Below are 13,471 nucleotides of genomic sequence, written 5' to 3'. Positions count from 1 at the left end.
CATAAATACCCACCCCGTACAAGACGCCTGCAGTTAACAAAAGTGCAGCATTCAGCGTTGCTCGCCCGTGTCACAAACACAGGTGAAGCACCTTTGAAAATGGACGCAACGTGCGACCTTGGAAACAGGAATCTCAGTCCTCTAATTAACGCGTCCCAACCACACGGGCGCGCGGCGCTCAAGACTGCTCCGCTTCGCCTAATGACCGCGCATTCGCGCCGTGTCTCATTCACCCCCCCCCCCCCCCCCCCTTTTTTTTTCAGTCCCTATCTTCCGCGAAGCGCCTCCATTAAAAATAAAAAGAATATAAAAACTTCTTCCGGGGAAAACCCGTCGCGAAAGCAGCACGCGCTCCACGCCGCATCCTATGGCAGCCACGCGCTTCGCTCCTATTCGGGTCTTGGCCACCGGAATCGACGACTCGAAGAACGAGGGAGAAAAGGGAGGGCCAAATTACCCATTATACCCGTCTGGGCTCCTCTCCTCTCCGTTTCCACGCGCCATGCGCATTTGTTTTCTCTCTCCATCTCTCATTTATTTCTTTCATTTTTATCGCCTCTTCGAATTCATCGCCAGAAGGTGCCGGGCTGCCACGCGAGAGCCGCGACCCCCGCCGGACTCATTTGCGCGCCTAAGTACCCAGCACGCGCAAACGACTTCCCAAGAATGCTATAGTAGAGCGCGTTCAAGCCATAGATGTTGCGCACGGCTCCAGTGGGAGCGCAACGTTCTGAGAAGAGCAGCCGCACGCCTCTTGTCGTCGGTCGAAAAGCGCGCGCAACACGCCACGACGGGGAGTAGCAAAAGGAATGAAAGATGGGGGAAAAAAGAATGAAATGAAGAAAGAAAGAAGCCCGGAAGGGCGCCGAAGCGAATTGAGGTCTCGAAGTAGAGAAAGAAGAAGACCGAGGCGGGGACCCAGCGTGCAAGTAACGGCGTCAGATCTCCATCAGTCCCGGCTGGAGCTGCTACGCTGACGCTGCCCAAGCGCAATCCAGTCACACCCGAGTCTGCGAGCCGCACCGTTAACGACAGTCGCCGCGAGTGTGCCTGTAGCTGTGAGCAACGCAGCCGGGCTAAAAACAAAAGAAAAAGAGCGAGAAATAGGAAGGAGACGTAACATGCAAAGCCGGAGACGACAGACTAGTCCTCGCTAAGATCGTCGTCTCCATCTTCCGACTACCCCCCTCCCTCCATTTCCTTCATCAGCCGTGCTGTCCCATTGCTTCCTTCCATCCATCCAAAAAACCGGGCACGCAAAAAAAAAAATGAAACGCAGAAACAAGACAAAACAGAATGATGAGAAGCGAAAGTAAACGGAACCGTTCCCGAAACCTCGATTTGGTTCCAGCCTCTTTCTGCAGTTGTGTATAGCCTAGCGCTCTTTTTTTTTCTTTTGCCCCCACCGCCGCGCTGTGTCATTGGGGACAGCGTCGCGGGCTCCTGTTCCTGAAAGAGCCGGCAAATGCCCTGCTAAGCGTGGCTCAGCGATGTAACCTCCTCTCAAACTGCCCCCTCCCCCTTCTATCTCGCTCCGGGTCCACACCGCGTCCCTAATCGCCCCTGACAAATCACTGTTCATCAGGCCAGAGAAAGCGAGCGGGACCAAGGAAGGGGGGGGGGGGGGGGGGTCGAAATGCAAATCAAAGCTCTCTCCCTATTTCTCTCTCTCCCTCTCCCGCCCATCCCAGTTTATAGCGGCCGCACGTCGTCCACCCCTTCCCCGCCACTGCCACCGCCTTCTAAATCCTGCAGCTCTCGTGGAGGTCCAACGGAGCCCCGGGGCACAGATTGGGGTAATCCGTGCGCCGACGCTCTATCTGCATCTCTCCAGAGACCGCTGTGCGCGATCGTTTCACGGACACGAGCGCCCTCAGGCGGTCGCGGCATTGAGCAAGCAGTTTCCACCTCGGATTAGCTCGGTCGACTTCAATTTCTCTAGTCAAGTCCTGTCGCGTCTTTCGAGCTACGTTAGATAAGGCACCGCGGTGTCAAGAACAAGGCACCGTTCGCTAATGGTATGCGAAGCTGAGTTGCAGCTGTAAGGAGGTGTATGGTTGGGCGTCGTTTTCTTTTAGCTTCGTTTACATCAACCGGCGCAAACATGAGGGAAGGCGCGCTGCCGAGCGGACCGCTGAGGTCGGCAACGGTGACAGAGGCTTACCAACAAGCAGTACCTGTACGGCCCGTTTGGGGATATATTTTGTTGATTTCGCCGGTCTGTGCTCTCACGACCAGCTATTAACTAACCTCTCACGACTAATCATTAATTGAACAGCCACCTGCCACGGTGGGCAGTTTGTTCACAACCTGATGAGCAGGTTGTGAATGACGTGACAAGAACACGTGACTAAGGTAGCCCTCTTTCCACGCAGCTCTTCAAAGTCGCGAAGGCAACGGAGAGTGAGGGATGTAGTGCTTGCGCGTTAAAATCTCCAGAGAAGCAACCTATATAGGTACCTGCCACCCAGCTAGGTCACGTGGTCACAACCTGCCTACAAAAAGGGATCACACAGGCAACGAGGGCTGAGTGGAAGCTCTAGTGCAAGTGTACTAAAAAGGCGGCCTGGGGAGCGGGAAATAACCTGCGTGTGTATCGTTTATCGTCCTTTGCTATGGGACCCGAGTGTCCCAGACACGCCGCGGGAGGCCCGTTTCGAGAAGGACTTTCCAGAGAGAGGGAGAGGCCGCGACCCGCCTCGTCTCCAACTGAACCAGTACACCATGCTGCACAATGTGCACATACAGTTCGCCCCTTAAATCCTACTTCTGTTGCCTGTGCCCTGACTGCGTTGCTGGCTCAACTGGCGCTGCGGCGGCGATCCCGCTACCGACCGTCTCGGCCAAACGCAAAAGTGGCACCTAAGCCACTTCTGCCATATATATAGTCCTCCATAAAGTCAGCAATAAAATCCAATAAGGAAGGGCGTCAGGCAAGGAGACACGATATCGCCAATGCTACTCACCGCCTGTTTACAGGAGGTGTTCTGAGGCCTGAATTGGGAACAGTTGGGGATAAGAGTTAATGGAGAATACCTAAGTAATCTGCGATTCGCTGATGACATTGCCTTGCTGAGTCACTCAGGAGGTGAACTGCAAATCAGGATCAATAAGTTAGACAGGCAGAGCAGAACGCTGGGTCTAAAAATTAGCATGCATAAAACCAAAGTAATGTTCAACAGTCTAGAAAGGGAACATCAGTTCACAATTGGCAGCGAGGCGCTGGAAGCGGTAAAGGAATACGACTACTTAGGGAAGGTAATGACAAGTGATCCGGATCATGAGAGGGAAATGACTTGAAAAATAAGAATGGGGTGGAGCGCATATGGCAGGTTCTCTCAGATCATGAATGGCAGTTTACGTATATCGCTCAACAGAAAGGTGCCCAGCAACTGTTTCTTACCGGTGCCCGCCTAAGGGGCAGAAACGTGGAAAAGGGTTCAGCTTAACCTAAGGACAACGCAGCGAGCCATGGGAAGAAAAGTTATAGGTGTAACGTTAAGAGACCGGAAGCGGATGGAGTAGGTTAGGAAACAAACGCGGAATAATGACATCCTAGTCGAAATCAAGAGGAAGAAATGGGCCTGGGCAGGGCATGTAATGCGAAGGCAAGGTAAACCGCTGGTCCTTAAGGGTAACGGAGTGGCTTACAATAGAAGGCAAGCGTAGCAGGGGGCGGCAGAAGGTTAGGTGCGTGGATGAGATTAAGAAGTTTGCAGGCAAAGGGTGGATGCAGCTGGCAATGGAGAGAGTTAATTAGAGAGACATGTGAGAGGCCTTTGACCTGCAGTGGGTGTAGTCAGGCTGATGATGATGATGAAGAGACGATGCATGGCAGATACGCCCCGTGCCTAGAACCAGCACAAGATTTTTACGAGCCATGCAGGTGAAGAAGAGGCTACGAAACGCGACGACATTTTTAACTGGCTGCAAGGAAGAACTACATCCGCTTCCAGCCCAACGTATTTCTCATGCGGGTCGCTTCGAATCTCTAGAAAAATATATATGCGGAGTCATTCTTTGCGTGAGGCTGTTTTAACACTCACGCACACTTCCCTCCGTCAAAGCGCGCGATGCCCGACCGCATGGGCAGCCAATAGGAAATTTCTTCCTTGTAGGAAAGACAAGTGCACCCCGTAAGGAGACAAGACCCGTGCTCGTTCATAATCGCATTTCCATGCCCGCGCGGGCGCGGCTGGCCATGTACACACACAAAGCGGCCATGCGCACTCCATATATACGGGGTCAAAAGCGCGTGGAGGAAGCAGCGAAAGGAGGTGGATGGGGAGGAGAGCGGAAAACACGAGATTCTCCACCGGAAGTCAAAAAGATATGAAAAAATAACAGCTGCGAGCGGTGATAACTAATAATGGCAGGTTCTGCTCATCGCGCGGCGGAAATGAGAAAAGGCGGTTTCGAAACTTTCACGAGCACCAGCTTAAAAGGCAGATGTAAAAAGAGAGAGGTGGGGGGAGAAAGAGGGAAAGCTAGCGAATGAGCGAAATTGCTGCGCGGACTAAAAGAGCGCACCGCGAAAGCATGGCTGCGGGTTTCCCATTAATTTCAATCGTCGAAGAGGAACCGGGAACCCTGAGGGCAGCGCGGTGCCATATGCGCGAGGGACCGGTCGGGTCGTGCGGAAGACTTCCCCATTGTTTCTCTATATTACGCACTTACGCTATCTAGCGTACATAGCGTGAGCCATCGGAAGAAGCGAACAGTAGCGGAACGGCAGTGACCGCGCCCGGCTACACGACAGGTTCCATACATAATTTGCTTCAGTGTCCGCATGTGTATTGTTCAAGGCGTTGCAGTTTATGCAATGCCGATTTCTTCAATAAAAAAAAACGCCGTGGCAACCAGAAAGCACCACTTTTGAAGCTGGTTATTTGGCCACGCGAATATAAGATTCCAGCATATCTGTGAGTATTATTTGATCAATTACTTTGCATGGTCCAATTAACTTAATACACAGGCTCTTCAAATTATTATGCACTGAACAAAATTAAGAACCCAGTATACAATGAAGTACACCGCGGCTAATAAGCAACCTCAATGCAATACGTCAAGATTCTTTGAAACAAACTGTACCGCGAAATCCGATGAAAGGGGGTTTGATATCCGTGCGGTAGGCGAGAAATGGTTTTTTTTTTTTTCAGCGACAGCAGGGAGGGCAATCACGTTTTCTAAATTCTAGAGACTGATACTGATATTACTAACCACCGGTTAGAAATCTCTAATTGCAATCAGGCGCCTATCGGTAACAGTTAAGAAGTTACCTATAAGAATTTAGTTAATTACTTTACTACTGTTGGCCTGTTTTCTGACGTCCGCCAACAATGGTGTTACTATGCTGCAGAAAACCTTCTCATTAACTGAAAAAAACAAACTATGGCTTCTTTGCAACACCTGGTATAGTTCATATTATGTATGTACAGTACTCACGGATTGAAATAGGACATTCGGAGCGCTAGCCTTGCAGTGCCACGCAGGCATGTGGTAAGCCACAGGCCGGCTCATTGGCTACTGGAAGGAACAATTCTGCTTTGTAGATGTTCTCCCTCTCGCGCCATACCACAATGCACCACCTTGGTTCCATGAGCGTCTACGGGCGGCGCTCCATGAAGCGACGGCCACGCGCTCCGAATGTCCTATTTCAATCCGTGAGTACTGTACATATATGTCCGAAATGAACTGAACTGAATAGAAAATTATGAATGCACTTTCTGGCATAAAATGCTTGTAAGGAAGATCACACTACGCGGCTTCCTTCTTTGCATATAGTACATGATAAGTATGCGGTGAGTTCAGTTTCTTACGATGAGAAAAACAAGCCATTAGTGGTGGTGCCCTCCCGCAGGCCCATGACGTAGCAGGACTGGCGTAGTATTACGATGCTATTTCGATTCTTCTCCAACAGTGCATTGAAGGAGGCGCGTCGAGCACTACAAGGGTGTCGTCAGTTACTAAACAGAGACGCCATGGCGTAACACAAGCTCGAGCACGCAGGCACTCAAAGTCGACGCGACGCAATTTGTCGTCACCGCAGCACTGGCTCGAACGCGAGCTGCGTTCTCTCTCTTTCTTTCCCTCACTCTCTCTTTCTCTCTACGGGGACGGCCCGTCATCCATCCGGATTACAAAGTGCACCGGAAGCGTGCCACCCGGGACCGAGAGAACATGGGGGGGGGCTACGCTTCCCCAACCCCCTCTCCCGAGTCCCGGGAAATCTGCTGGCGCTACAGGGCACGAGCCACGTATCGCGGTGCTCCAATTAAACCGTACGCAAGGCGCATCTGGAGCTTGATATATATACCACGTCGCAGATGGAGAGGCAGAAGCCGGATAGGATTCGCGGTCAGCGCACACGCACGAGTTCGCAAGAGTTCTACCGCTTTCCCACTGCCCCGAGTATAGCCAATATGTGCCTCCCATGTGGCCAGATGTCGAAACAGCAGGGCACGTTCAGAGGCACTGAAATTGCCTCGAAGTCGCCAGTGTACATACACATGAGAACACGGGGTGCTGAAGTATACGGGTGCATACATTCTGGCGCGAAACTGCCCATGCCTTGGCCATGTCGGACACGTGACCATGAGACGACCCCTGTGGATTAAGCCACATGATACGATAACCTATCTGACATCATGGTTAAAGAATGCAGCGCTAAAAGACAAGGACAAACGAAGAAGTGCACAGGAAGTGCACAGTCCTGTGCACTTCTTCGTTCGTCCTCGTCTTTTCGCGCTGCATTCTTTAACCATGATCACAGACCAACAAGCCCAAACAGCCGCTTTAGTTCTATCTGACATGACAATTAAGTGGGCAGTTACGTCCCAGAACGCTCGCACCATAATTCAGTAACTTAGCTGCCATGCTATTTATGTAGGTGTATGCAATCGCGACTTCGAAGTCCTATCAGTGCCATGGGCCGACCCACCTACATGGAGAGGGTCAATGACGATCCCTAGGCACAGTTTGTACTTGCGTTACAGCGGCCTGCGTGTCTGAGAGAGAGAGGCGCAGACGTGCGCGTTTTTCTAATAGGGTTTACTCATTCAGCCTTGCAAAGCTCCCTGCAATGATCTTCTCAAGAGTGTAGGACTTCATCGCATAGTCCCTCTGATACCGGTGGTCTGTTAAGAGTGTCATACTGCACACGACGATATATAATTGGTTTTTGGTGGAAAGGAAATGGCGCAGTATCTGTCTCATATATCGTTGGACACCTGAACCGCGCCGTAAGGGAAGGGATAAAGGAGGGAGTGAAAGAAGAGAGGAACAAATAGGTCCGTAGTGGAGGGCTCCGGAATAATTTCGACCACCTGGGGATCTTTAACGTGCACTGACATCGCACAGCACACGGGCGCCTTAGCGTTTTTCCTCCATAAAAACGCAGCCGCCGCGGTCGGGTTCGAACCCGGGAACTCCTGATCAGTGGTCGAGCGCTTTAACCACTGAGCCACCGCGGCGGGGCACACAGGACGAGAAGGAAAACGTGACCGGGGACGGCCGACAGACAGACGATGTGACGCGTTTAGGAAATACTCTGGAAGGATGCGGCTGCGGCAGGAGGACAGGTCCAAATGGAAATCTATAAGAGGGGCCTTTGTCCTCCTAGGCGTGCATTAGACTCATCTGGGATGATGATGATGATGATGATGATGATGATGAAGAGGAGATGGAAGAGGAGTGTTTTCGCGACTGCTGTGGTCAGGGAGTTGTACCATGCTTTGGGATGTGTTGAAAAATAGCGCCAACTACTCTGATCCCCCAGTTTCGGACCTTCCACTCACCCTCACTGCCTCCCATTCTCTAGCTGCGCCCTCTAGCGTAACAAAAAGAAGCGAGGCACGTAGCCGGATCATGCACGTCCGCAGCCAAGGAAATACAAAACGTGAACCCTCGCGCAGGCATCCAAGAACAGCCTAGCCCGAGACGAAATTCAAGCCCCTGGCGTAGCCGCACTTTCATCCAGACGTTCTCAGGGGCGTTTCGAGAGGCTAGAGCTGGCGCTCCAAAAACGTGACCTCTCCATCCCCAGAAGATTCTGTACGCAAAACTATGGCCCCACGAACGAGTTGTTGCTGTTCGCTTCATTCAAGCGAAAACAACACGATTCATAAGCTGGCTGTGCAGTAAGCTGCTGTACCTAAAAATATCGGCATGGGATATCGCAGCAGCTGCGGTCCTTTTTATGCCTCCGGGGAGGAATGTTGCATTAGCATGCGTCACAGAATCGGAAAAGCTGACGAATCGAAGACGCCGAATTCAGCTCGGAGGAAACTGGCCACCTCAAGAAACGAACGAATGCCGGGAGGAGACTGCGGAGACTAACAAACTCAATCGGGCATCAAAAACAAGAGCAGTCATAAAAATAAAACAAATTGCGAGAGGAAAAGAATGAAATAAAGCGCACACGGGGAGCACGACAATATCAAAGCCGCTAAATGCGGCAACATCAAAAGCAGGGACACGCCTACCGCATATATACACGGCATGTCAAGCATCGACCATCAATCACGGCGTATGCAAATTCCCCTCGATGCATGCAGCGCAGAGCAGCTAACAATCTGGCGCTCAGCACACTCCGTCCAACTTTCTTATTTAACTTCCCAGCCATCTTCTTTCATTTCCTTCCTTCCTTCATTCTCATTCACTTCTGGTTTCTTGAGGGGCGGGAGCGTCAGGTAGCGGAGACAGTCGACTAGGAAACAAATCTCACTGGATCACAAGAAGTGCTAGAGGAATAAAGGAAACGAAAAGAAAGAGAAAAGGGAGTGAAGTACGAAAAAAAAAATGCCGTTCTTCTGAATTCCTCCCAGTGCTTCCGTTGTCTCGCTGTACGGTGTGCCGAAACAGCAACCCCGTCGATACGATGCAACCAAAAACAGAACACAAACTCCATACCCGCAGTCGACAGTGCATTGAGTGCGTTTAGTAAAGAAGAGAAGAAAGAAACACGTAGCTGGGATAGAGCGAAGCGAATGCGACTGCCGGAACACTGAGGCTGAGGCGGGAGGGGAGATTGCGAGCGGTTTTGTTTTGAAACAATCTGGACCGCCTTGTGTAGACTCCGCATTTTTCGCGAAGTTTATCTCCTTCGCTTCCTCAACCCTTCTCTAGGCTGGCAAGATTGCCGAAAAGGGTAAGATGCTCCAAGCACGGGGGGGCGCATAGGCAACGCGCACAACTGCTCCAATTGCGTCGGACCTACGAGGTCGGGGGAAAGAATGGAGTCGAAGGAGGAGGAGGGGGGGGGGGGGGGCGGAGTACGGGGAGGGCATTGCGGAGAGGAGTCCACGGAAGTTATCGTTTTCCCGCGGAATCATCCGTCTTGATCTGCACCGGATTAAACGGGTATTCGCGCGTAAGCCCTACGAGGCATCACGGCGTGACAGGCGCCCCTCTATATCTTGCAGCGCGGCCAACGAAATGGCCCGTTAAAGACCCCTTCCCTACCTTCGTGCCGCTCGACGTGTGCTATATTTTTCCACTGGGTTGTTGTCTTTTAGTTCCCTTCAGAGCATTGAATGAATGCGGAAGGAAGAAAAAAAACCCCATAAAAGGATAGTTTGTTGTCTGTCTGGTCTCCGGCTCCAAATCCTGTGAAGTTCAGGCGTTTCCGCAATGATTTCAGGATGCCCGCTGCCGCGTTTTGAACCCTTTCATTTCATGTAGAGGGCGTTAAAGACGAATGAAATAGAAAAGGGACACTGTTGAGAGTATGCTTAACTTGCGCTATCATACGATGTACAATCATCCACAAAAGTTTACGGGATGCGGGAAAAGCAATATATTTCGAAACAGTCAGGCAAGCCAATCGCCTGAAACACTTGAAGGTGTGTGGAAACGAGTATGCTCCACCAGCTGGTAACATTGCCAGGCTGCTGGGTCGCGAGGCTGCCCAAAACTTTCTTTTCTTTTTTCTCCGAGAACAGGCTTCTCGTAAACATCTGTGGCCGATAGCACGCCTTAGGAACTTGACCAACGCTGGAGCATTCATTCATGCTTTGTGACGTATACACCGAGTTTTTCCAAAACACCACCACCACCGCCACCACAGTGCTTCCCATCTATTGTACCGCCGTCAGCACACTTAACATGAACCTCGTTAGGATGGCTTGGACCGGCTTGGACTGACGCCAGCGCCGCGAAGCGTTGGCCGCGGTTGCCGAGATAATGTCTCGATGTGTTCGCGGCGAATGACCATAGCAGGAGCGCAGCTGGATTTGACTTGTCTTTCGCTCGTGTCTGACCGGCGGGGAGGGTGTGCTTACTAGACAGGTTCGTTTCACCGCGTTTCGCTGGTGGCTGCTGTCTCATGCGCGCCCGATAACACGTTGCGGTTTGCTTATCTCGGCGAAGCGATAGGGCGTGCGACAGCTCGGGCACGTTTCGAATCTGGCCTCAAAGCTCCCGCTTGAAAGAAATGGAGGCTTTTAAAAGCAGAGCAAACGCGGGTTCATGGCATTCGTAGAGGTCGGGCGACAAATAAATCTGCAGATTCTGGTGGTGTAGTTTTTCAGGTTCTTCTTCATATCTTAATTCTCGGACAGCGCGCATCGGAGTGTTCTCGCAGGTTCTGGTTTCTTGCTTTAGTTCGCTCTTAGTTTACTAGCGTGCGACAACTGCGCCAAGCTCAGTGGCGTTAGCGGTCAAGGATCCCGCATTCAGTACTGTTCACGGATTGGGGTCTCTAGAACAACATGCTTTGGACTAAAAAAACGAGGTGTTCGCTTGTGCATTTGACTTGACCACACCAACCAACATCGTTATTATCCGAGCTAAATCCACAGCAAACGCAGGGTGCAAAAGAATACTAATTAAAAAAGTACTCAAGCAGGAAATTGGAGACTACAGGGAACAGAGGCTCCTTCCCATGATCCTCATTACAATCATCTCGCGCCAGCTCAGGCCACCCGTTATGTACCAGTTCCTCGTCTAGTCTTACCACTCCACCTATAATTATTTGCGCCTCGACTGCGACACACCTTGATCTCCATGTTGTAGTTTCACAAGACGATTCCGTGCAATAGGAGCTCTACACAGCCGATTTGTGCTCCTCTTGAACTCACTTTCAATAACGTTGATTCGCACTTGTTCTCTGGGCAGAGTTGCTCTCTGTGTCTTAACGCTGTGCATGTCACATTTCCAGCTGTTTTATTAGCCTCCAATGTCAGCCGTTCAAGGTGAGCACTGATACAACACATGGGTTGTGTACTTTTGTACTGAGGAACATCGATAAGCTGCCCTTCATAACTTGGGATTGACCGCAGCGGTGGCCAAGTGGTGATTGTGCCCCGATGAGCCTGTCGTTCCAAGTACAAAAAAGCTCGTGACGAATTAGGTACGTAGTTTTCCAGAGCACGGCCCACTGCACTGATATTTAAATCGCTGAACAGGCATGAGCAATAAAACAGGGAACGCTTATAAATTCGCTCCCAAAAGTCGAATTTATTTCTTCTTTTGCTTCGAACATAATGCGGCTAGAGGGCAACTGCTTAAAGATGTGCTTCTCATTCATTCAAAATCGAATTATTGAGTAGTAATTGCTGACTGCGCGCTAACAAGTGCTCTCTCCCATTTACTGCTTCAACCAACCATCACCTTCAAAAGTTTACAACGCGGAGTATGTACTAAAAAGTGTACTTCGGCAATCTCACACAAAATTATTCCTGAAATGCCTGCCAATACGAGGGTGCGTCCATGCTTTATCAGCTGGCATCAGTACTTGCTCCCACGAAACCCACGGATTCCGTAAACTTGTGCTGCCGACTGTACAGCCTGTACTGTACGCAAGCGAGCTCCGCAGACTATGGAGATCTAGCTAACGAATAAGCACGCAGATAAATGGACGTGCGGCCGCTTGTTGAAACTTCCGCCCATATCGCGAGAAAAGTTTCCTCGGGAATACACAGCTCTGCGTGGGCCCTGAACGCTCCGGCGCGGAGAGCATGTGGCGCACACAGAGGCTTTACATTGTTCAAGCCCTCTAGCCGCGCAGCTCGACCGGAGATCGTGTATCTGGACATGCAAGCGCGATACCGTGCCGGATGACATAAACCACACGCCCGCTGTTTGCGCTACGGGCCGTTTGTATATACCACTGGCCTGCGCGTGCTTCTCTCAGTGATTCAGTGGCCCTGACACTTGCTGCTGATGGAGAAACGTGGAATCTGCTGCCATCTGGGTACGAATATGATATTACTAGCAAAGCCGGCAATACTCTCTTCACGGCCATTAGGCAGCGAGTTTTACTAAATTTATACGTAACAGAATATCGAAACACACGGTGCACAAAGTGTTCGAAAAAAAAAAGACGTCAACGGCTTTAAATAAAAAGCATATTTCAGTTGCTGTGTAAAGGCGGCGCGTTTTAAGAACGGAATGGGAGAACATCTAGTCACGCTGACATATCAACGAAAGTGCACGCGCACAGACTGTCCGCGGACAATGCAACTGTCTATGCCGGAGAATACCGACAAGTTCGTTTTTCGAACGAAGTAATTTTAGTGAGGTAAAGTGTACATGACAGGCAATCAACGAAACCACGCTTCAACACCGCGACACTTATGAGGCGTGAGCGCTGCCGCGTTTTCATTATAAAGCGCTCCTCATTGACAGTTCTGGGTGCTGCCGCAAAGAGATGGAAACAGTGATGAAAGCTCACTCTTTGCCATCGTAGTTGGCAGTGCAGCCTGAAGAAGTACGCACAGGGAGAACCAAAACATGGCACCAGTCACACCGGTCCCACGGCCGAAGGGGAACTCGGAAGTTCTCGCCATGAAAAAGTATCCACACTGACGTTTCCTCACATGGGACGGACGCTCGGCGTCGTCGGTATGAGTCACGCGCGCGACCACCAGTCGCCACACTTTCACACGGTCCTCGCAACGCTCACTGTCGGCATCGCGGCGCCGAGCTTGCACAAGGAACGAGTGCGATAAGCACCGCGATAGCCACTTTTCGTCGAACAAACTTCGAGAACATTGCTTCCTCACCACACCTCGACATCGTCAAATTGGCCCGGCGGCAGCTGCTGTCTGCCAGCGTCGCGCGTTGCCGCGCCGCCTTCGCGCCTTTCTTTCGCCGCCGTGGGGCGGGGACGGTTGCGCATGCGCAGCGATCTGGTCGTTTCGCGGCTTCTGTTGGGGAGAGCAAAAACTAGCTCGCGCAGTAGTCGGAGGGGACGCCGCTGAGTGACGCTCCAGTGCTAAACGCCAACGAAGGTGCACGGTTTATCCGCGCGATGGCAGCACTTCCACACACGAAAGAAAAGAGCTCGCTGCGACTCTGCGTTGTGGTGGTTGCGGTGTGCGATAGATAATTGATAATTGGTTTTGTAGGGGAAAGGAAATGCGCAGTATCTGTCTCATATATCGTTGGACACCTGAACCGCGCCGTAAGGGAAGGGTAAAGGAGGGAGTGAAATAAGAAAGGAAGAGAGAGGTGCCGTAGTGGAGGGCTC

General features: G+C 51.3%; 1 protein-coding gene across 1 annotated transcript in view; it reads right to left on the bottom strand.

Annotated features, from left to right (window-relative positions):
• The window catches only part of LOC144111227 (tyrosine-protein kinase transmembrane receptor Ror2-like), a 434,452-nt gene extending 421,401 nt beyond the window's left edge, over positions 1-13,051 (bottom strand). The window contains exon 1 of the mRNA XM_077644442.1: positions 12,674-13,051. Within this exon, the coding sequence (XP_077500568.1) occupies positions 12,674-12,788 (115 nt within the window). The 5' untranslated portion in view covers positions 12,789-13,051. The remainder of the gene's footprint in view (positions 1-12,673) is intronic.
• Between the last annotated feature and the right edge of the window lie 420 nt (positions 13,052-13,471).

Source organism: Amblyomma americanum, chromosome 11 (genome assembly GCF_052857255.1).
Source record: "Amblyomma americanum isolate KBUSLIRL-KWMA chromosome 11, ASM5285725v1, whole genome shotgun sequence".
Classification (NCBI taxonomy): Eukaryota; Metazoa; Arthropoda; class Arachnida; order Ixodida; family Ixodidae; genus Amblyomma; species Amblyomma americanum.
Note: the sequence above shows the minus strand (reverse complement) of the source record. Positions and strands in the feature narration are given on the sequence as shown.